At 44.2% G+C, this 24,106-nt stretch overlaps 1 protein-coding gene across 1 annotated transcript in view; it reads left to right on the top strand.

Moving 5' to 3' along the window:
* RCC1L (RCC1 like) overlaps positions 1-23,714 on the top strand; it is a 126,912-nt gene extending 103,198 nt beyond the window's left edge. The window contains exons 8-11 of the mRNA XM_086954591.1: positions 11,109-11,196; positions 17,372-17,545; positions 22,592-22,677; positions 23,300-23,714. Of these exons, the coding sequence (XP_086810717.1) occupies positions 11,109-11,196; positions 17,372-17,545; positions 22,592-22,677; positions 23,300-23,377 (426 nt within the window). The 3' untranslated portion in view covers positions 23,378-23,714. The remainder of the gene's footprint in view (positions 1-11,108; positions 11,197-17,371; positions 17,546-22,591; positions 22,678-23,299) is intronic.
* Positions 23,715-24,106: the final 392 nt, after the last annotated feature.

Raw genomic sequence — 24,106 nt, 5'->3', positions numbered from 1 at the left:
TACAGGTTTGGTCATACTCCAATAGGGACAGCCCATTACAAATTGCCAGGTCTTCTTTTCAGGAACACCTGAGCCCCAAACCATAACCTTTAGGACTTTATCAGTGTGCTCAATCCCCTACGAAGCACAGGTCAGCTTCTCTAAATTCTAATTATTTTGTTTACCGCAGCATATTGCTGTTCATTAGGTGGCAGCCAAAGGAGCTTGCCTAGAGCGCAGCCATCTTCGCGCAAGGCTAGCTCCATCCCTCTGTGTCCGCATATTTACAATAAAATACAAAATAGCCCTTCCCTGCCCTCCGTTTTGTTTCAGCCCTTCCCTGCCCTCAGTGTTGCTTCAGCGCTTCCCTGCCCTCCCTGTTGCTTCCGCCCTTCCCTGCCCTCCCTGTTTCCGCTCTTCCCTGCCCTCCCTGTTGCTTCCGCCCTTCCCTGCCCTCCCTGTTGCTTCTGCCCTTCCCTACCCTCCCTGTTGCTTCCGCCCTTCCCTGCCCTCCCTGTTGCTTCCGCCCTTCCCTGCCCTCTGTGCTGCTTCCGCCCCTCCGTGCTGCTTCCGCCCTTCCCTGCCCTCCGTGCTGCTTCCGCACTCCCCCTCACCCTCACTCACCCTCAACCCCTCACCCTCACTCACCCTCAACCCCTCACCCTCACTCACCCTCACTCACCCTCAACCCCTCACCCTCAACCCCTCACTCACCCTCACCCTCACTCACCCTCAACCCCTCACCCTCACTCACCCTCACTCTCACTCATCCTCACTCACCCTCAACCCCTCATCCTCACTCACCCTCAACCCCTCACCCTCACTCACCCTCAACTCCTCACCCTAACTCACCCTCACCCTCACTCACCCTCAACCCCTCACTCACCCTCACTCACCCTCAACCCCTCAACATCAACCCCTCACTCACCCTCACTCACCCTCACCCACCCTCACCCTCCCTCACTCACCCTCACTCACTCACCCTCACTCACTCTCACTCACCCTCACTCACTCTCACTCACCCTCACTCACCCTCACTCTCACTCACCCTCACTCTCACTCACCCTCACTCTCACTCACCCTCACTCTCACTCACCCTCACTCTCACTCACCCTCACTCACCCTCACTCACCCTCACTCTCACTCACCCTCACCCACCCTCACCCTCCCTCACTCACCCTCACCCTCACTCACTCTCACTCACCCTCACTCACCCTCACTCTCACTCACCCTCACTCTCACTCACCCTCACTCACACTCACCCACCCTCACTCACCCTCACCCTCACTCACCCTCACCCTCACTCACCTTCACCCTCACTCACCCTCAACCCCTCACCCTCACTCACCCCCACTCACCCTCAACCCCTCACCCTCAACCCCTCACCCTCCCTCACCCTCACTCACCCTCAACCCCTCACTCACCCTCAACCCCTCACCCTCAATCCCTCACCCACACTCACCCACCCCCACTCACCCTCACTCACACACCCTCACTCACCCTCACCCTCACTCACCCTCACTCACCCTCACCCTCACTCACCCTCACCCTCACTCACCCTCACTCACCCTCACTCACCCTCAACCCCTCACCCTCACTCACCCTCAACCCCTCACCCACCCTCACTCACCCTCAACCCCTCACCCTCAACCCCTCACTCACCCTCACTCACCCTCACCCTCAACCCCTCAGCCTCACCCTCACTCACCCTCAACCCCTCACCCTCACTCACCCTCACTCACCCTCAACCTCATGCTAAAGATTTACAAAAAAACCCATAAACAATTCTAAAAGCACTAACTCTAATGCTGCGAGACCTATTGCATTTCTAATGCTTGTTAACTTCAGTCAGTCGTAACATACATACTAATTTTGAGTGCGTGCTATTGGGCGATTTTAATATCCACCCCTGTAAATTGATGTGTGGTTAAGTAACCATGAGGGGGTAGCAGGACTAGAGGGACCTCATTTTGAGCATACTACACCGGGTGAGGAGTTGGAACATTTATTGGCTAACTTCAACTTCTTAGAACCAATGTCCGTGGAAGGGGGGACTAGAACACCTACCTTTAAGGGGACAGTCCCTGGCACAATTATTGATTACATATTTGTGACCCCAGGTATTTTAAATAGGGTCACTTTCTATTGTACAGTCCCCTCTCTTCACGGTGACCATAATCCCGTACTACTCGAGGTTGCTTTGGGGGACTTCATGGGCCCGATGCTGGGACAAGCAAAAACAGGGCACACTTTACGTCCAGTGGACCAGGGTAGAAGGCTCAAGTGGGCAATCGTGGTCCCGGACAATTTTTATGCTGACATCCTCCCGAAAATCGAGGACCACGTGGTGACTTACCAGAACCCAAGCGCCTCAGATAACGAGATAATGGGGGCCTTCCAAACTATTTGTGGCCAAATTTCGCTGGACCTCACGGTTAAAGCAAGGCAGGGCGTCATTAACCAGCGTCGCTGGTTTGACGCAACATGCTCAAAAGCACATACATCTTTAATGGCTGCTCTCAAAGTAAAACCTGGGGTGAGGGCGGACATTGCCATATTGCCATTATAGATTGTGTCATCCCGGACGACAAATGGTTGGCTCACTTCAGATCAGTGTAAGGAGATACTGACACAGTCGGTCAAGTGAACAACATGACGGTTCCTGAGGCCCCCCCCATATGTTTCAATAGGGTCGAGGTTGAGAAAGCAATACTGGCCACTACTAAGAATAAAGCCCCCGGCCCGATGGGGTGCCAGCTGATTTTTACATACACTCGCCAAAGCTATGGGCTGGTGTTTTGGCCAACGTATTTACCACCGCTAATGGCAACCCTTTACCAACTACCTGGGTAACTTCCACCATTGTTCCCATTTTCAAGAAGGGTCACCGTGACGACCCACGGTGTTATAGGCCCATATCCCTTTTGGACTCTGCAATTAAGATCTTAGGCAGAGTCCTTTTGGCCAGGTTGAGGGATAGTATAGAGAGCTGTGGGTGTTTGGCAGACATCCAATACGAGTTTAGAGAGAAGAGAGGAACCTTGGAGCAGTGTTCCAACTTACACCTGTTGATCTCAAAGTATACGGTGGCCAAGGAGGGGTCATTATTCCTTGCGTTTATGGACCTCTCCTCGGCCTTCGACTTGGTGAACAGGTCTAAGTTGTGGGCCATTCTCCTGAGGATCGGGATTGATGAGGCACTAGTTAGGTATATGGCTTCACTTCACCAAGAGCTATTTGCAGTTGTGCGGGTCACCAAAGAGGGAAGGTGCACGTCCCGTTTTAATTCCATGCGTGGGGTCAGGCAGGGCTGCATACTGGCCCCCCTGCTTTTTACAATGTACATTAATGGCCTGGGTAGATACTTGGAAGAAGTGGATGGAGACGTTCCGCGTGTAGGAGTAGCTAAGATCCCTGCTCTCCTATACGCGGACGACGCGGTGCTGATAGCCTGCACTGGCGTCTGTCTCCAACGGCTCCTGGACGCCTTTGGTACCTTCATGGACCAACTGGATTTGAAGGTAAACTCGAATAAGTCACATACTATGGTTGTCGAGCACCACAGAAAAAAGGGCACAGCTAAAACTTTTAAATGCAAGGGTGAAGTCGTTACTAGAGACTCGGCTTTCCCCTACCTAGGGGTGCTTTTTGATGATATGGGTTCATGGGGCCCCCAGGTCAGGGCAAAAAGCCTGGCGGTGGCTAGGTCTTCAGCGGCTCTTATGGGCTTTGCAAATAGGCTGGGCGCAAGACCGATGGAAGCCCTCTTAAAAGTCTATAACAGTAAATGTATCTCACTGGCAATGTATGGCGCACCGCTTTGGGGTTATGTATGTCTTGAACCAATACAGAAGGCAGAAAACAGATTTTTACGTTCCCTTTTGTCTGCCCCACAGTCCACACCAACCTTTTCCATACATGCGGAGGTAGGCCTGGATTTCGTTATCGATAGGCTTAACATGGCACCCGTAATCTTTTGGCTAAAAACGTGGCTTAATAAAGAATTAACCCTTAATCACATGATTATGAACGATGTCATGTCTCTAGACCACCTCAAAAGGGTGCCATGGATGGCCTATTTGAAGAAGTCTTTCGTAGAACTGGGTCGCCCGGAACTCTTTACATCCCCCTCTGGTATTAAGATACAGGATGTAGATATTGTTAAGAAGCAGTTCATGATTAGGGCAAGAGTGGGCCGTGAGGAAAGGGAACTGCAGAAGCCGGCAGGGAGAAGACATTATCTGCTAATAAACTCCGTTGCACTTGAACCTTACCTAAGTTTTGTCACTAGGCCATTTCACAGGTTTCTTCCAACTAAGTTCAGATTTAACCTCATACATTTTTATTTGGGTAGTTTTAATACATGGGATAAACCAGAGTCAGCCCCGCCCTGCACCTGTGATAATTTTTCTGTTCAAGATACCTTGCATTTTGTTATGTTTTGTGGTTTCTTTTTAGAGTTTAGGAAAAAATATCTGTTACCTGTTTTAAGGGAGGCTCGTTTCTCCCAGGTGAGACCAGCTTTGTTTTATCTCCAATCACTGCGTAACATTCGCATTACATTTTGCATGGCAAACTTCTTAGTGGCGGCGGCTAGAACTAAATCACGCAAGACATTACCAGGTTCTTCCCAATGAGTTGTATTTTAAAATCTTTTTATAGCCCAAATATTTTATTACATGAATTTGATTAGTATGAAATTGTATAATAGATTTTTATCTGTATAAAAACTTTTTATCCTCTTTGTATGATTTTTAACTAAATCGAATTAAGATTCCTTGACCTACTGACTGAGTGCCGCATTATACAGCATAATTTCTCTTCTCCAGCTACATAATTCCAGTGGTCTTGATTATATATTTAGAAAGGTATTGAGAAGGACTGGTTTGTTTGTTAAATTTCACTCTTTTAACAGGTTCAGTATCGGTAAAAATCCCCAGTTTTACTGGGCTTCATTTCTCACCAATTTGCATTTAACAAGTATGTGCTAGTAAAAGCGATCCCTACTTAGCAAGATTCTATCAGCATCAATATTAGTTTATCTGTAATCTTTGTATATCTATTTTACATAAATGTATGTTTGAAGCATGTGTGGCTTCAGATATACATGCTGTGCATTCTCCTGCTGTTTAGTGTCTGCCTCAGGTTTTGCAAGTTGTATTTCTTTGAAGAAATCATTCGAGTCATCAGGTCATACCGACTCCTCCTCAAGACATAATGTGCATGGTCACCAACTCCATTATCAGATTGTTTTTGTCCACCATCTGGTTTGGATGTGATCCAGTGTGCTCCTGGTATGAGCAAGTTTGTCAGTTCCTGTCGTGGCCTTGAATTCACGGACTTCCATCCTGTCCTGAGTACAATCTTTGATGTGTATTCTCTCTATCTATGCACTGGTTCCATTCATCGGTCCCCCCAAAAACCAGTGTCCGGGCCTCTCAGTCCTTGGGGCCCTTTGGGCTACTGCTTGCTCTGGACTCCCTGCTGAGTATGAAGACCATCTTGAGGCGAAGGAACGGATGCTATACAAGAGACTCCCCCAGTGTTCCCTGGGCCAACCTTGACACTGTGTGTGGCCCCAAAGCTATTGGCGTTGAAGCTCTTTAACGAGCACTGTCCCGTCTTCGAGAGGTACAGAGAGGAATTGGATGTCAGACAGCGAAAGGTTGTCATCCATCCACAGACTGAAAAGATTGCGGCTTCCGAGAAAGTTCTGCCTAAGAAAAGGAAGGCTTCCACTTAGGAGACTCAGGCTTACGCTGGCCGCCTGAGAGGCCAAAGGACACATGACCCTATTTTAGTCCTCTTCCTCCTCCGTTCTCACCTGTACCTCTCACACCTCCCCCTCCCTCATCTTCCATACTTTCCCCTCATAGGGCTCCACAGTCTTGCTTAGACACTGGTAGACCTAGTCCCTATTCACCAGGAGAAGATTTCCCTCCTGTCTATCCAGGTCCCTCTGGTGATCTCTGGGAGTTTATGATATGGAGCCTCCCACACATCCAGACCTAGAACACATTCCAGTTAGGGCCTTTCTACTGGATAATACTATGGACTACCAAGGTGTCAGCCAGCATGCAGCCACCTACCACATGGTGGACCTTTACACTCACCCAGGGGAAGATGATTTCCTTCTAGAGACACTCTCAAAAACAGAACGCTCTTAGCAGTATCTTTCTATGTTACAGGGGATGGTTAACTCGATAGAGCCTGTCAAATCTTGGGTGGTTACCCCACACATAAAGAAAAAAAGATAAGCCAGCTTCCACTGATCCCCTGTATATTAGGGACTGTGTTCCTTCTGACTCGCTGGTGGTCACCACAGCCATGAAAAGGGCAGCAGCCCAAGCTACAGGGGACGCGCCACCTCCTGACAAAGAAAGTAAGCACATAGGCACTACAGGGAAAAGAGTTGGGGTGGCCACTCACTGGTGTATCGCCAACTCACTGGGCCTCCTAGCCAGGTACGACAGGGCCCGTAGGGCGCAAATGGATGGACTCTGGCAGCACCTCCTTGACCAGTATCATAAGAGAGTGAAAGAGTTCAGAGCGAAAGGCAAGGCTATTTCCAACACTAACATTTGGTGTGCCTTGGATGCAGCTGATATTGCTGCACCTGGAGTCAACACCTCTATCATTTTATGTCACCATTCCTGGCACCAAACGTCTAGTTTCAAATCTGATTTACAACAGCACCATGTCAACCTGCCGTTAGATGGGGAACACCTTTTTCGACCACAGGTTGACACAATGCTTGAAAAGATGAACAATAACACAAATATGGGCAAGACGATGGGCGCTTTGCAGACCTCGTCTCACAGAAGTTCCTTTTGTAGGATGCATTACAGAGGAGGCTCAAATCCCACTTCCTCAGAATCCACCCACTCCTACCAAAGCACACAGCAGGGCTATAAGCAACAGAGTGGCAGAGGTTTCAAAGGGAGCTCCTTTTGAAGCGACAACTCTTATGGGTAGAGCAGAGGCACCTCTAGTATGGGAGCCTCCACTTCCAAATAGTGACTTCCCCAGCACCTAAACCACACCCCATTCCCCTCCATCACACAACACCTGTCTGGGTCTGACGTCAGAGAAAACTTCCCTAAGGGGATGAAATCACCACAGACAAGTCGTTCTTATCCTTTATAGAACAGGGCTACTGTCTAGAGCTTGTGGCCACTCAGCCAACCGCCCCCTCGCCCGCACAAGCACCCTCTGTCCAGAACATCACACAGTACTTCAAGTGGAGGTTCAGGCGCTACTTCCGCAAGCCATTGCCGGACAGCACCGGGGCAAAGGCATCTATTGATTACACTTCCTCATTCCCAAGTAGTAAAGTTATCTCAGACCAGTCATCTACCTCTGTCCTCTCAACCGATGCACCTTGTTGGAGCATTTTCATACGGTCACGCTACAAGATGTCATTCCCCTGCTACAGTAAGACAATTTCATTGCCACTCCTGACCTGATGGGTGCCTAATTTCACATCTTAATTCACTCATCTCATTAACGCTACCTCCACTTCTTGGTTAGTGGCCAACATTACGAGTTCAGGGGAGTCACCACACCTCCAAGGGTTTACACCATGTGTTTAATGATCTTGGTTGCTCACCTAAAAAGGAAGGGAATTCATGTGTTCCCTTACCTCGATGACCGGCTAATCAAGCGTGCAAGCAAACAACTATGTCTTGCCCACACCTATGCCACAGACTGTCTTCTTTACAGCTTAGGAATCACAATGAATGCCAACAATTCTTTCATATAACCACTTCAGGCCTAACCTTTTGCAGTCCTAAAAAATTTAGTGGGAAAAGCTTTCCCTAGCCTGCAGAGGGTGCACACATTCCAACGACTCCTGCCTCTTTTTCAGCCACTTGTCATTATGCGCTGTTCTCCACCTCTTAGGAATGATGGCCTCATGCATTGCTATAGTGCCCCACACCATCTTCATAAGTGCCCGCTCCAGGAGTGCCTATCCAACCAGTGGTCACAAGTTCACAGTCACATGGAACATCTAGTGTTGGTAAGGGCAGGCACCCATCAATCTCTGCAGTGGTGGAACAGCAACAGTTAGTTGTGGGACAGGCCCTTTGCAGAACCGGGGCAGATTTATCAAAGGTTTTGCGTCGCCCTTGTTCCACGCAAGGGGACGCAGGGTTACTCAAAACCTAGAATGAGATTTACCAAGCCATGGAGGACCGCCTTATGTGGCCCTGCGTGGCTTGGTAAATCTGCAGTAAAGTAAGGCAGCAACTAGTGTTACTCTGCCCCAGGGATGCTTTCGATTAGTGTAGTGTGTGTGTTCCCACGCATCCACCCATGGATTTTGGCACATTGCCAAATTTACCAGGAGTAGTAGACCTGGGAAAGTGTTAAAATGCTATGCAACAGGTGTGTTACACCAGCTAGATTCATCCTGGTCAAAGAATTTAAGATCTAACTTTAATACTTTAAGTCTCAGGCCACCACAGGAGTACTCTTCCAAATCTTCCCAGGACCGCAGGGAGGCACTTAAGGACTCACAGGCAGAGACCAACAACAGGGTCCAGTCCAGGTCATGTTCCCACAGAGCAGCTGGACAGCAGACTGAAAGACCACTTGCAGCATCTCTGTAGCTTGAATATAAGGTCATCTTTATAACCCCTTCTTTGTTCTGGGCACTAGAGGACGCAGGTCCAGGCCTTCAGGGCTCCTCTCAGGTCACAGACAGCAGGTCCAGTCTTCGTCTGTTTTTCCTCAGGTCCAGAAAGTTTTCTGAAGTGGGTGCTTGGAGACGCCATATTTATGTCTGGCACGAGCTAGTGCGTGGGAATGACTCCTTGGTACGGCCTAAGCAATGGGGTAAAAGTTCCCAGGCTAACCTCACACAGTTTTGTGACATTTTTAAGATGACTAAAGTCTTCTGCCACAATCAATTTGGGATACAAGAGCAGGGGTGCGGTGCGCAGGAATGGTGTAATCTTAATGTTGTCCCACATCAAGGATTATCATGGTAAATCAAAATCCAGTTGAGGCAGCCACTGACAGACAGAAGTCTGTTAGAACTTAAGTAGGGTCTTTCAGCAACCAGACGTGTACCTCTACTGTTATATGCAAGTCCCAGAGGCAGATGTCTGATAACACAAAAGTAGGGTTTTCCAGTAAACAGACAGCGGATACACAGGAATTATTTTGCTATATTGTTCCATGCTTTTCAAGTATGCCCGAAAGCGCTATATGTAAACCCAGCTTTCTGCCATGTAGTATTTAACACTATAACCCCAACCCTGAATATTAAATGAGGTTCAGAGGAATCATCTCTGCCCATTCAGGTTGGATTTTGCTCCTGGGAAACATTTCATACCTATTCAAATGTTAATCTCTGACTTGGAGAAGTCTGAGAGCAAATGCAAATTTGCCTTCAAGAACTTCAAGCAGGGAAAAGATAACTTTCTAAAAGATACTTTTCCTTAATATTTATTAAAAGTCTAACTTTGCCATTGAATTGGATTTTTAATAACTATTAAAACATGTTATTTTATTTTTCTAGCTAGTCCTGGTCCCGAGATACAGTTATTAGGATTCTAATCTGTCCTCTGGTTTTCTACACAGGACAGCTAGGCCTGCCACTGTGTAGAATTACTTATGAGTGCTAGTCACTGTAAGGACATAACATTACATTTTTACATGTCCTAGTTTTTAAAAACCAAGCCCCCTTCCTTGTGGACTACAATGCCTAAATAGGAGTACTTATTAATATTTATATGGTAGGTTTTGACTTGCCTGAATAGTTTATTTTGACAGGTGCACTGCTACAGGGAGGCTACACTGATAGGCCTGAAGCTTTGTTTATACTACCACTATAGTGGATGGCATAAAAGGTGTTGCAGTCTACTAGTGGCATTTAACTTCTAGGCCTTGGGTATATCTTGTACCATACACTAGAGTCTTACAGGCACGTTAAATATACCAATTAGGAATATGCTAATCAAAACATGTTTAAAGGAGGACTCCAGACACTATACAATTGGTTAGCAGAGGTTGAAGTGCAAATAGTTTTACAGGCAGCAAGAATATAGGGCCCAGCAAAAGGGGAAACATATGGGGGGACAAGATAGAAAAGGCAGATTTCCTACACTGTCACTGCCTTATGCATTTTTTGTATTCACCCAAAAAGCTTTTATGGTCCCATCTGTGATTCCTTCAGTAATACACAGGCCCCTTGTTATGCTTTCGTTTCTCACTTGTTATCCCTCTAAATCTGATATTTTCCATTCTCCTCTGTCTGCTAGGTTCATTTATATTTGATCTTTTCTTTCTCTTTGCAATGATAGTGCAGCCTTCATGTAGGAAATTCATATTTTTTTGCATGCATTCCCAATTTTTTGGGACTGTATTTTATTGGTAGATTTGTCTCTGGGGTACTGATACATCGGCAGTCAGTTTCCCAGTGCATGTGCTTTGACCCCTAAAAATGGTAAATTGTTTTTTGGATTTTATTGTTTGCTTTTCTCGACTTTAGTGTTGTTTAGGGCTGCTTGACTACTTTACTTGCTTTATCTTAGGTAAGCCTGTTGCTTGAGCTGTAAGATACACCGAGTTTGCCCGGGGCTACTCATAGAAGCCTGTCTTTGCCTAACAAGGCATTATAATACTTATTTAGGTGGAAGCTGTCTCCACATTAATAATCCACTAATTATTATCGACATAATTGGTATTTTGTCTTCTCAAAACTGCCTACGTACCATCATTCGTTTGGCTGTCACAAGCTTGATCTCCTAACTCTTACCAACCACAAACCTGATCTTTTGGTATGTCAATATTGTCTCCTCTGCAACACTATCTAATGCATTTCTTCTTTCAGTCTCTGTATCTGATTTTGTTCCGTTCGAGCTCTTTCTGTTTCTGGTCTTTTTCTGCACATACTCCAGTCTCCATTCTGAGTTTCCAAAACTCTTTTACAGTTCTGTTTAGGAACCAAATAAGTCTTAGATTAATGCAATCCTTTTTGATAACGAATTTCGCTTTATGTAAATTATTGAACCGACATTTAAACACTGGCCTGCTAAAATTAATAAATGAGACTTTTAAACAAATCTTCTTGCAGGTTTTCACATCTTCATATCAAAATATTTCTTCATCCATTAAAATAGGTGAATGTTCCAAGGCACTTGCCATTTAAAGAAGTTGGGAAGGTGAAACAAGCTGTTTGTGGAGGGACAGGAAGTGCTCTTTTGAACGGTAAGTGCCACCCTAAAGAAGTTGTCTTACTGATTGCAGAGTAGGGATAAGTGATTATTAATTTGCATATTTGAGTTACAAAATGTGGTATAACGGTGTTTAATATCTATAGCAAGAGTTGACACTATATAATTGCCCCTCCCTTCTAAAATTTGCTAGGATTCTACATCAGAAGACTGAGTACAGGAAACTGAGTATCTATGGGTGTATTTCCATGGTAATCTAGTAATGGCAAAAATGTTTCATACGTAGATCAGTACTTCAGTTTAAATCTACCCATACCCTGATTTGTTACCTGTTACAATAAATCATAGTGGTATACACAAGAGGGTGTAATTATTTATTTAAAAAAAACTAATTCGACTGAATTCAATCCTTTTACAAATACATTGCAAACATAGGCTGGTACAGATATACATCTGCCTTGTTTACAATCTTCCCCTTTTTTCCTTCCCAGCATTCACAACGTAAATGTAACGTTTTCCTGAAGATGTCTTCTTATAACTGCTGCTATAGGACTTGTTTTTGACCTCTACTAAAGAAGCAGCCCATTATTTGTGCTTCAGCCATATCTGAATAATGGTCAAACCATCACCCCAGGACAGTAAAACTAATAAAATGTTTGGACTCTGGCACCGGACATACCTGTCAATATGTACAAGTGGTTAAAGTGTTGTCATTTTAAGTTTATATCTGTAACTGACCTTTTTTGCACATGAAGATATATTTCTACGAGGCACTGTGCAGCTTTTAAGAAAGCAATAGCGTGGTTTTACTTTCCGTGGCGTGGTTTCACTCATTTGCCGCCTTTATTTGCTTGGCTTTTCCCTCCTAGCGCTGAGAGCGCTTGATTATTGGTCCTAGCGCTGGGGAGCGCTTTTGTGCACAGCATTTGCCCGCTTTAAATTGCCGATTTTTAAAGCCCCCAGGACCTTGCCTCTATGTTTGGGGCCCGATCGAGTGCCCACCTCGATTATTGTTTATTTGACACAAGCCGGTGCCCACCCGGCATTGCCCCGTGCTTTCACTGCCGTCGGCCGGGGAGAAATCAGGAGACGCTGTCCTGCCTCCCGACCCCAGGGCCGCGCTGCGATTGGCTGCAGCCGCGACCCGGAAGTCAGGCAGGCCGGGGGCAGGACCTAGAGACAGCTGGAAGCGGACGGGAGGCCACCCCGCGCTCCGGTGCGAGGAGAAGCCGGCGTCTTTCCTTCCCCCCCCCTCCACCCCCCCCCCCCGGCTCCCAAGGCGAGGGAGAGCTCAGGAGAGAGAGGGGGAGGAATGTGCAGAGAGAGCCCCAAGGAGCGGGAGCTCTCCTGAAGCCGCCCGCGGACCGGAGCAGAAGCAGAGGAGCCCTTGCCTGCAGAGACCCGGTGAGTGCAAGAGCCGGGTTGCTGTTCTCCGGGAGGTGCGGGGCTCCTCACACCCATCACCGAGCAGCCCGGACTGACAGTGGGCCGCTCCAACGAGGCTCCCGCATTGGTGCCCAACCCCACGAGGGGCATCAGCCTGCATTCCGCATTTGGAGCCTGAGGGCTCAGGGGGCATCTTTTCGCTAAGAGCCCACGAGGCTCAAGAAGGCGCCCCAGTGTTCCCGGGTCCCCCGTGAGGGACCCCGACAGCCCAGTGAGGCTGCAACTTTGCTCTTAGAGAGTCCAGAGAGGCTCTGGGGGCATCCTTTGTTGTAGAGCCCAGCGAGGCTCCAAGGGGCCAGTGCTTTGTCATTTAGAGCCTGGGAGAGGCTCAAGGGGGCATTTGTTTATTCAGAGCCTGCGAGGCTCCCACGTTGTCCCATCCTTGCTTGCACACCCGGTGAGTGGGGCAGAAGGAGAGGGAGGGGCGCCGGGACACATTGTCGGTGTCCGCCCCCCCACCCCCGTAGCGCGAACATTAATACGAATATATTACACCATCACGAGGAGCCTGAACCTGCATGTCAAAGTGCAACACACGGGAAGAAGTCCCTAAACCAACATCTTCACAGGACAGAAAGGACCGAATTACCGCAGAAATAAACTATGTCTCAGAATGTCTCTTGGAACATGCCTTCACGTGGCTCCTTGGTAAACCAGCTGATATGTAAGGAAAAATGTTATTCTGTTCGCTGCCAACTGCTACTTTCCATGCAGGGTGAACTTGATTTTTAAGTTATTTAAAACAAAACAGTGATGCAAATTTGCAAAGTTGAAAAAATATAAGTGTGTCAATTCTCACTAATTTAATTTTTACTGAGACGAGCATGTATAACTGTCACTTCACTCATACAAAAACAACTTCCATTACCTACTGTCTTTTTTCAGCTTTAAATAGCGCGAAACAGGCCTGAAGGACCTGTAGCACTTTACACGAGCACCAGCTACATTACACATGGACACATTCATATTGGGGCACATGGAGTGTAAGTGACGTAACCAAAATCACAGGATGTCGAGCTGACACCTAAACAGAACCGGATTCCCCTATTCAAAAGTCGGCAGCTCTGGCCATAACGCCACATCCTCTCGCCTCTATCCAACAGCTTTTGACGACCAGAGGACAGCTAGTCTCACTAAACTAGAGCGGCCTTAAGAGCACGTGGCTGTAGAGGTTTTACTGGTCATAAGAATTGACTTCGGCGCCTGGATACTTACAAAGAGCGGGAAAAGATACTCGGTGTTAAAGGAAACCCGTGAATAAAACGTCAAAAGACTTAAAAGAAACATTGCCACATTCCCAAGGGTGGAAATGAATGACCGGCTCGAGCCTATTCGGCAGCAAAGCAATTTAAGCTACATGTGGTAAGAACCTGGGGGTATCCACATATCTGCACGACAGCCACACGTATGGTCGAGGCAACAGGAAAGATTAAGTGCTGATTTCAATGCGATGGAACAACCAGGTCTTCTTGCTGTGCCCTTAGGCAGTCAGTGGTGACTCAGCGGTTCTTAAGCAAGAAACTTGTTCACCATTGGTGTCCAAGGTCTTTGGTATGATTGACATGTTAAAAAATGCAGTAGGTACACTTTTTGGGTCTTGGTTTCCCCGGTGTAGCATGGTCGAAAAGTTAGTCTCAGTCTAGAGATGGTGCTGGATTAAGAATTTAGAATCTGTACAAATCAGTCAAAATAACACTTTACGTCAGCGCTACAGCTTACAAAATATAGGTTTTTGTTGTGCACATTATAGCAGAGTGGAGCAGTTAAAATGATAACTAATGCATATCAGAAAGGTCTGGTATCCTCTGTGGATGAGATCTAAAGCCAGAGTGTTATAATGTCACTACTGTCTCACGGCTCATCAACGAAGTTGTAGAAAGCCCTGTGACTCGCATTAAATGTAGCATACTTCGTCTCTGTGTGGGTGTGTGTGGGGGGCTCTGTGTGGGTGTGTGTGTGGGGGGCTCTGTGTGAGTGTATGTGTGGAGGGCTCTGTGTGGGTGTGTGTGGGGGGGCGCTGTGTGTGTGTGGGGGGGCTCTCTGTGGGTGTTTGTGTGTGGCATTTGCGACAGATTAAGCTATTGGCATTGTAAATGACAATGCCATTTATTTATGTTAAAAAAAACATAAATAAAAATAATGTCGAGAGCAATGCCAATAGCTCTAACTTTAACAAAGGCAAAACCATTGCATTGTAAATGCTTGTTCTTTTGCTGGGCCTGCCAGTGTATGTTCCCTATACGTTCTACTGACCGCTGTGTACAGGAACCTTAAACATATAGATCTAAGAAGCTTATTTACAAGGCGGCGATAAATACATTATCGCCACTTTAGCGTCCATTTTTGAACGCTAAGCGACGATAATCATATCGCCGTATCAACAAGGACGCTTAGCATTGGTTTTCAACGCTTAGCGACCGGATTTTTTATCGCCTAGCCTCGCATCGCTAATGACATGCAAGGTAGGCGTGTGGTAGGCGTGTCTGGGAATACTTCAGGGAAATCTATCGCTAACGGGGCTTCGCGATATTGACAACGAGGCCCGTCAGCGTTAGCGTTGCGATTTATATCGCTAACAGGGTCTTAACTCAGGAATTTAACGTCTGCAAATTCCTGACTTAGGCATACCTGTAATGGGGGTGAATTATGTGGCTAAAACCACAAACCCTATCAACAGGGTTATCACCATTTTCAATGGAATATCGCTGGAAAACCAGCGATATTCCATTGAAAAGGACGATAATCCCCGCTATAGCTGGGATTTTTATCTCCATGGCGTTAAGCGTTGTTAATACAACACTAACATGGAGATTATCGCCGGCGATAGATTTCCTCACGCTAACAGCGGTCAGCGATAATTATCGCTTGTTAATATGCCCCCAAGTCTTTATATAGATCTCTTAGCTGGCAGTGACAACCTTTACATTTTGTTTAGAAGGGAACTATATGGTCCGAACACATTTTTCCATTGGAGGGCATTTTCATTGGTACCATCGCCCAGAACTAAACTTCTCTTTCAAAGATGGGAAAATAAGGGACCAGATGTATGAAAATACTGGTGGCAAAAAGTGGTCGCAATTTACGACCTAGCATTTTTCAACTAGTATCTAATTTTGCAAACTAACCTAAGCACTAATAGGTGGGTTCGCTAAATATTGAATTTCAGCTCCCTCTGATTGGCTACATTCACATTAATGGTTGCCTTCGAGGGACAGCATACCACCGAATTATTTTTGTTTAAACCAGCTCGAATTTCTTAAAAGAAACATGACCACTTAAAGGAAAAAACAGCTTTTCCATTTTGAGAAACTTCAGTGAGAGTTTATTTATCTGTATATTACAATGAGGATTCAATCACTACTGGGCACAATAATACATCAAATCACATTTGAAGTTTAATTCTCATTTCTTTTATTATTTCATTTCTTTATATACTTTATAAAAATTTCATTTTTTCCTTCTTTTTTCTTTCTTTTTCTTTAAAAACTTTTTCTGAAAGTGTAAACATCACAGAAAGAGAAATCAATCCTACGATTCCATCAGATACACATAACAAAAATGTACATGTATACATTTACTTTACAAAAAGACCCCTGGAAAGATCATATAAATACATCAATTTCAATAACCATCCAAACACATTCAAACTCACACAAACTCCATATAAATTGCATCTGAACAAGGGGGAGATTATGAGTGACAAGACAATCTGCATGGCCAGATTGAATTTTATGTTAAAAAAACAGGACTGAACATAGAGTCGACGCGCGATTCGGCGGTATATGAAGAGTAGTTCGACCACCTTCATCAGGACCTTTCCAGATACCCACATAATTCGCACAGCACCCAGGGGACAACAAAAGGGAGAATCAAATAAGGGGCCAGTAGCCACCAGCCAATCGTTCCACTTTGGAGTTAAGACACTTGTTTGTTTTTATGAGAGACGACGTTCTATCTAAAAAATTCGTCTTGTAATGCCCAATTCACCATTTGGAGTTAGAACACTTGTCTATTTTTAAGAGAGAGGACGTTCTATCTAAAGTATTCTTCTCATAATGCCCAATTCATCATATACTCATATTTTTCTCTTCAAAGACCCGTGCCCAACAGGGACGGAGTATTCGGAAAAATGCGTAAAAGAAATCTGTGAGGAAGCCTTTGTTTTACTTTTCTTCATCAGTCAGCCGTCCCAATTTTTTGGTTTTCCGTTTATCCAAAATTTTAAGTTATTTAATCATGCATAGCAACTTACTCGCTTTCATCTAAAGCTTGATTTAAATCCATGGGATGCCCAACATCTCTCTGCCAGGAACAAAGTGTAGTGGGGCCGATCCCTAGAGCCAGCTCTGGTTGAAAGAAATCCAGCTTTTTTATACTGTTTCGGAAATGTAATAGCTATTAAGCACAGTGACACAAATTAAAATGAAATAAGAATTTAAAATAACATTGTGGAATTGAACTAATTATGATTTTATTATTCAGACCGCAAATTTGAGTGTCCTGGTTTCATGATTTGGAATAATATTTGTAATAAAATGTATAGTCATTGGATGGATTAGGTAACCATTCTGAATGTTTTTACAGCTGCAATCTATACTCCAATCTCTTTGTGTTTCAGCAGGTCGCCAGAACGTGCACCGTATTCATTGGATACTTTGTTTTGAGTTTTCAGAGCAGGGATTCACTTTGCAGTAGCATACACGTGCTTCTGAGGTTTGTGTTATGTTATAATTTGATGCTGATCGTGTTATTTGTCTCGTTAGAGGACGGACAAGTGTTTGTCTGGGGATATGGAATTCTTGGCAAAGGACCTAATCTGCAAGAAACCAAAATTCCAGAAATGATCCCGCCTACTCTGTTTGGCTTGTCCGACTTCAATCCAGATATCAGAGTTACTCAACTTCGCTGTGGGCTTGGCCACTTTGCTGCTGTGAATAGTAAGTGCCACATTGTCCATACTGTTATATTACCGTGTGATATTTTTTGAATGTCTTTTTATTCAGTTTATTGAACATATGACCAGCAAAAAAAACAAAATATGAGACTTTGTATCCTCAACCTGTGTAGATTTTCAAGCACTATCAAAAAGACAGCTGGGTTTATGAACACAAAGGAATCTAGAAATAAATTCTGTGATTAGCGGAGAAGGACCGGATACCCTCCCAGGTGCATAACATTACATAACATGGAAAACATACCAGCACCCAGAACTCAAGATAAACTCCGTACCAGCCCATTTATCCCTTAATATCAATTCACTATACCCAACAAAACAAATATGAAGTAATGGTACACTGAGCGCAGGCATTATAACAGATAACCCCTGCTTTTATAACCTGTTATCTGAAGCAATCGTGCAAGACAAATATGCATCTTTTCATTTAAGCGACATATTAGCCACAATATGATTTTCAACCAAAAAATTCTAATTACAACAACATTATGGCTTGCAATGAAAATGTCCATGTTTTTTAAATAAAATTGAAGAAAACATCCCTTTATTCACTGGCCTTCAGATAACTCCATTGGCTTCTGGCATTTGCTGTCCATGGGTAGGAATATTCAGTTCAATAAGTTATAAGCAATTATAAACAACTACCAAATAAATCCTAGGGCCTAATCCCACTTTCCTCCAGGAGGGAACAGGGCCACTCTGTATGTAGTTTCACCCCTGCCTAACAAGAGATTGTGACTACCCGCTTTTATGACCTGAGCTTCTACAGCCACGCTTGCTATCTCATCCTAGGAAATAGCCACCATATATTGCCACTAGCGGTCACTAGAACATCCATGGCCATCTTAAGCTTCGCCAAAAGGCTGGGCCATAAACCCATGAAGGCCATTATCCAGGTTTATAACAGCAAATCCCTTCCCGTGGCCTTGTATGGTGCCTCCTTATGGGGCTATGTACGCTTAGACAAAATTCAGGTAGCTGAGAATAGTTTTTTACGTTCAGTCCTGTCCCTCCCCCAATCCTCCCCGGTTTTTTCCATTCATTCAGAACTTGGTATGGATTATATCCAGGACAAACTAAGACTGGCTCCACTAACATACTGGCTTAAGACGTGGCTAAACCCTGAATTATCGTTAAACCACATGATCATGAGGGAAGTGATGAGTTTGGAATACAGCCACACGATACCATGGCTGGGGTATTTGCACAAATGTTTTAATGAACTAGGTCGCCCAGATTTATTCACCTCTCCCTCGTGTATCACAAAGCAGGATGTGAGTCTCATAAAAAAACAGTTTATGTCTAGGGCACACATGTTGCGAGAAGAAGTTGAATTATTTAAACCCTCTGTCCGAATGCACTACTTAACGCTCCAGTCACCTGCAATCGAGCCTTATTTATGTTTCGTCACAAACCCTTTTCACAGATTCTTGTTAACAAGATTTAGATTCAACATCATTCACTTTTATTTGGGCAATTTTAACAAATGGATGAATCCTGAGTTAGCACCACCTTGCACCTGTGACAATTTTTCTGTTCAAGACAGTCTACATTTTGTTATGTTTTGTGATTTCTTCTCCGCCCAAAGAATAAAATACCTGCTACCAGTTCTAAGAGAAGCTGGCTTCTCCCAGGTGAGACCAGCAATGCTATACTTACAATCATTGGGCAACATTTGCATTACTTTTGCCATGGCCAATTTCCTGGTGGCAGCAACCAGAGCCAGAAGGAGCATGATTTTGGATAACTGATGTACATAACGGGTCTTTTAAATATTTTAAATGCATTTATTTAATCAAATTAACTTGCTGATAAATGAAACAGTTTAATTCCTTTTTAACTGTAAATAATAATGTTTTTATGTACTTTGTATGATTTTATCAAATCGAATAAAGTTAATTTGACTGACTGACTGACTATTGCCACTTACATGTGCGCCAGTATGTGGCTGTCCTCACAAGCTAGCGCTTTAAAAAACTGATGAAAAAAATCATAAACATATATGTTAATTGCAAATCGCTATAGCTGAAAAGTAACTTTTCTGAGCCGGTAGAAAAAGATGCCTCAGCCCCCCTCTGCTTGCGAGTAGTGAGGCTCTGCGATTGCTGTTAGAGGGGCTGAGCACTAATAATTGAAAATCAGGATGTGGTTTGCAGTATACTACTTCCTGATTGCAGAAGGCCAACTTGCCCAATTAGTAGAGGTATGGGTATAGCCACCCAGCCTCCCCTTTGCATACCAGATGTGGCAGCTGTTTCTTAAGATCCCATTACTTCATGAGGCTGGGGCCAGATTTATCAATGTCCAGGTCACATCACAGCTCTGTGTCTGCACAGTGCCTGTGATGTGACCTGGCATATTCTTTGTGTTATGCAGTATCAGTCTGCATGGCACAAAGACTGGTTGAAAGGATTGACAAAAATCTGTCAACCACATTATCAGGGAGGATTCTTCTGGAGAGCCTTGCTACCGGGTGTATAAGCAGAGGGGGAAGCATGCAAGAGACCTCTATCTCTGCATTCACAGAGTACAGTTAAAGCATCCCTTGTCCATTAAAAGGCAGAGTTAGCAATGCCAAAAAAGTAGCACACCAGGGACATTGGAAACAGTGTTCTGCCGGCCATTGCACTCAACTTTTGGTTCCCCTAGTGCTCACAGTTGTCTCATGGATAGTCTGTGTATAAATAGGAAGTCCAGTCAGTACTCTCCAACTGGGAGGGAATGTTAGGAATAGTTTTATGAGGCTGCAATATGTCTTCCTTGTAAATTTTAACATATATAAAACAAATTTAGAACCCCAGTCTTTCTCTTCATGGACTACCACGTGCTTTCCTTGTGTTATTTACCTATATGTAGTCTGTGTGGTGACATCAAGCCTTCATCTACAATATTCTTCGTTATTGGGTTAGCTGTTCACTTTGGCTAGATTCTTACATATCTTGTATTTAACCATGTGACTCCCAAGGACCATACATTAAAATGTTTAAGAATAGAAGACATTTAACTTTTATTCATACATGACCTTTCACAAAATTAGAACCAACACAGTTTGTTAAGAACCCTAAAATTCTGGTTATAGACATGTTTCTGCTTATATCTACCCTTTGGGGGTAGAAGGCATTCATCAGGTCAAATATACTTCTGGATTGAGCTATGTCTATGTATTGAACAGTGTGTCTTCGAAGAACTCACCTCTGCTGGGACTGTCTCAGATGTGTGAAGTATGGGGTTCTGACGTAGATGCTGGTGGGATCCCCTATGTTATTTTGCCCTCTGGTGAGCTATGTGTTGATGTATCCTTAACATTTCGAGTTGAGCCACAGTCTCCCCGGCACATAGCTTAATTACACAAGGTAAACTGAGGCCAATTTTTGAAAGAAAACATTGAGATTGCAGAATATTTGGTGAGGCTAGTGAGCAACTTTTCAGTACTTTACAACCACACGCACGGTCACAAAGCATTGATACATTTTCTTGTGCATCATGAGGAAGGGGTGCCACTTCGCCAGCACCATTTTTGCATTGTGAGTTTCATAGATTTTGCGACTCGCAGTGGTAGTGTAGTACATTTTATTTTTGTTTTTTTCCACCATGCAGTCTCTGCCACTTTGCACAGCACATGTTTTGCATGGGAAAAACAATTCATACATTAGGCGTGTGATTCTCGAAATGTAGCAGCTTTTGCCAAGTTACCAACATGTGGAGTTTTGCATCTTCAGATGGTCTCCATTTATCAGACACTGTTCGACTGCAATATAGCACTGTGCTGTGACTAGTCAGGTGGACGTGGATGAGCAAGTCTACTCTGAGTCACACTCAGGTTATGGTCAGTTTTAGGTCAACAGGAAAAGTTGTGTGTCATGAGCCAACCAAAGATAATGCATAGCACTTCTTTATCCCAACAGACTGTCAAGAAACATATGATAATAGAACACATTCTGTTTGCCTAACTCAGTTTTTGCTTTGTTTCCTTTTCCATGGCTGAACTTATTTCAGTACAGGCAACGTGCTGCTGATTATGAATCATAATGAGTTTGGTGAGTTTATTGACAGAATGGGTAATTCCTACTATTCCTAACTCCTTGACCCCAGGTTATTAGACCCTTATGGTCAAAAAAAGATTTTGGATGAGGTGGTCTCACCCATGCACACAAGAGAGGTTGGCTGGATTGAGGGGAGATTATAGGTATTTACGCTGGCCTGTTTTTGACGAATGTGTAACTACAGGAGCAGCCTGTCTCTGCCAGATAATGAAGTATAGAGTAGCCCTAAATAGGATCTTGAAATTCAAATAAGGAGAGGTAGAAAATACAGGTATTTCCAATGTAAATATATATCTTAACGTACACTCATAGAAATACAGTTAAGGATCCTTTTTGCCCTGAGGAATGTCCCTTACTAATTATCTGGCTCTTAGTGCGGGAAAAAACATGTCAGCACTTTCAAAAGGTGATAGGGCGATGGTATCCTTAAACATCCAGTAGTTTGTTTATTCACATTATAATCATACCTGAGGTACTATATAATAAAGAATATACCTGTGGTATACCTTAAGGTATTTTTAATATAAACTGTGCTCCTGTATTGTCCAGGAAAAGAATATATTTTAAGGACTACCCTATCAATTGGGGTCGAGTCCGCCGTGATAGTCCCATTTTACCAGGGTGGGATCTAAAATCTTGTTTGGCCTAAAGGGTCCAATAACCTGGGGTCAAGGAGTTAGGAATAGGAATTACCCATCCTGTCAATAGATTCACCACACTTGTTATGATTTATGATGTGTCTCAGGAGTTAGGGCGGTGTCTAAAACCCCCCTTTCTCTCACTGTGGTATGATGAATATGCTGCTGATTGCCCTTGCATGGACATTGTCTACTGTGTATGGGAATTACATTGCCAGACTGCTATGCAGGCGTGTCCGTTTCAACCACAGTAGCCATTTGCTCAGCCTTACCTCTCATAAGAAGGGTTTCACTTTCAGGAGTACTTTGATGTGTTTTAATACATTTGTTTATGTTGCCCTTTCGCAGACCGAGGAGAGCTATTTGTGTGGGGCAAGAACCTTCGGGGCTGTCTAGGGATTGGAAGAAGCGACGACCAATATTTCCCATGGAGGGTAAGAAAAATGCTCTTGCACAGAAGCTTTCGCAGAGTGCTTAATACATTTTATTTTAAGAACAAAAATGCAGCTTCTTATTTGTTGCTCATGCTAGAAACACAACAGTGAAAGTGGCATATACTGTCCACAGCCTGTAACTCTCGTACACAGACTATATTCCAAGATAGTTCATTATTTTCTATTGTTATTGTTATTTAATGTGGCACACCCGAGCAAAAAATAGAAGCTCATTGTTCCCCATGTTACATCGCTGTAGAGAAAAACCTCATTAAACTTTAAAATATTTTTTCTCTACTTTCATAGTCCCTGTAGATTTCGTTTGACTCCCCTTATATAGCTCCTCTGTTAAAAAACAAAACAAAAACTTACCATTTGCAGAACTAAATCTAAAGTTAGAGGATGCCAAAGCAGTGCCACGTCACTGGTCTATACAAAACAGAAACAACATGAAACGAATTTGATGCCCCTCGAGGCAAAACTGCGTATTATTGAGTTACTACAAATTATAGGACTAACACTGTATAAATGTAATACTTATAAGGTTTGTTGGGTTTCTTATAAGATTGCTTTAGTCACAGTCCTGACTTTAACATGGCTACTTTTTCTTCTTGTTTTCTAGGTGACCGTACCTGGGGAGGTGGTGGACGTAGCTTGTGGCGTGGATCATATGATTGCTCTAGTAAAGTCCTTTACCTAAATCCAGACATTCCAGTACTCTATGGGTGTATGAAGACTTTAATACTGATTGCTACTGTGTTGGGCAGAAAAGCTTTCATGTTTGCTCTCAGCAGTGAACATATTGTATTCCTCTCAAGTTGTTTCTTCTATGAAGGCTCGTCTCACTCCAAAACGTGAAGAGTGAACAAACTTACAGCTGAGCTGATTTTGGAACCATTATTCCTTAAGTGGTTGTATTCTCTGCTTGTGAACATTTAGAAGTCTGGATGTGACCGTTCATAGCTATGCCATGGGGCAGCCTTGCTTTATTTATTGCTTCACTTTAATAAATGGTGTTTATGAAATACAGAAGAAAACTAAGGCTATATCATTTCTTTTTGCAACATAAGAATTTCAGCACTGTTCACATTGCCTGCTTGATGAACATTTTTACTAATTTGATCAGTCAATCAAGTAATATAAGTTTCATGTGTGGTATTTAAAAGCCTGCCAGTGTAGCCTTAGACATTTTTACTAATCGGGCCAGTAAAATGTGAGCAGTGCTTTAATTGTTTCACATCCACAACAAATAATACACTATTGTCTAGAGGTGGGCAGAATGTTCCGTTACGCCTGTGTAATTGGCGGAATTTTGGCCACTATTTAACAAAAAGTTCTGGTTAAATTGCGGCAATTTCTGCGTGGCAGACTTTTTCTCTTGCGAGGCTGCAGAATATGCGACCTGGCGAGCGAGATTTGGAGTCCCCTA

Source organism: Lissotriton vulgaris, chromosome 2_1 (assembly GCF_964263255.1).
Source record: "Lissotriton vulgaris chromosome 2_1, aLisVul1.2, whole genome shotgun sequence".
NCBI classification, from domain to species: Eukaryota; Metazoa; Chordata; class Amphibia; order Caudata; family Salamandridae; genus Lissotriton; species Lissotriton vulgaris.
Note: the sequence above shows the minus strand (reverse complement) of the source record. Positions and strands in the feature narration are given on the sequence as shown.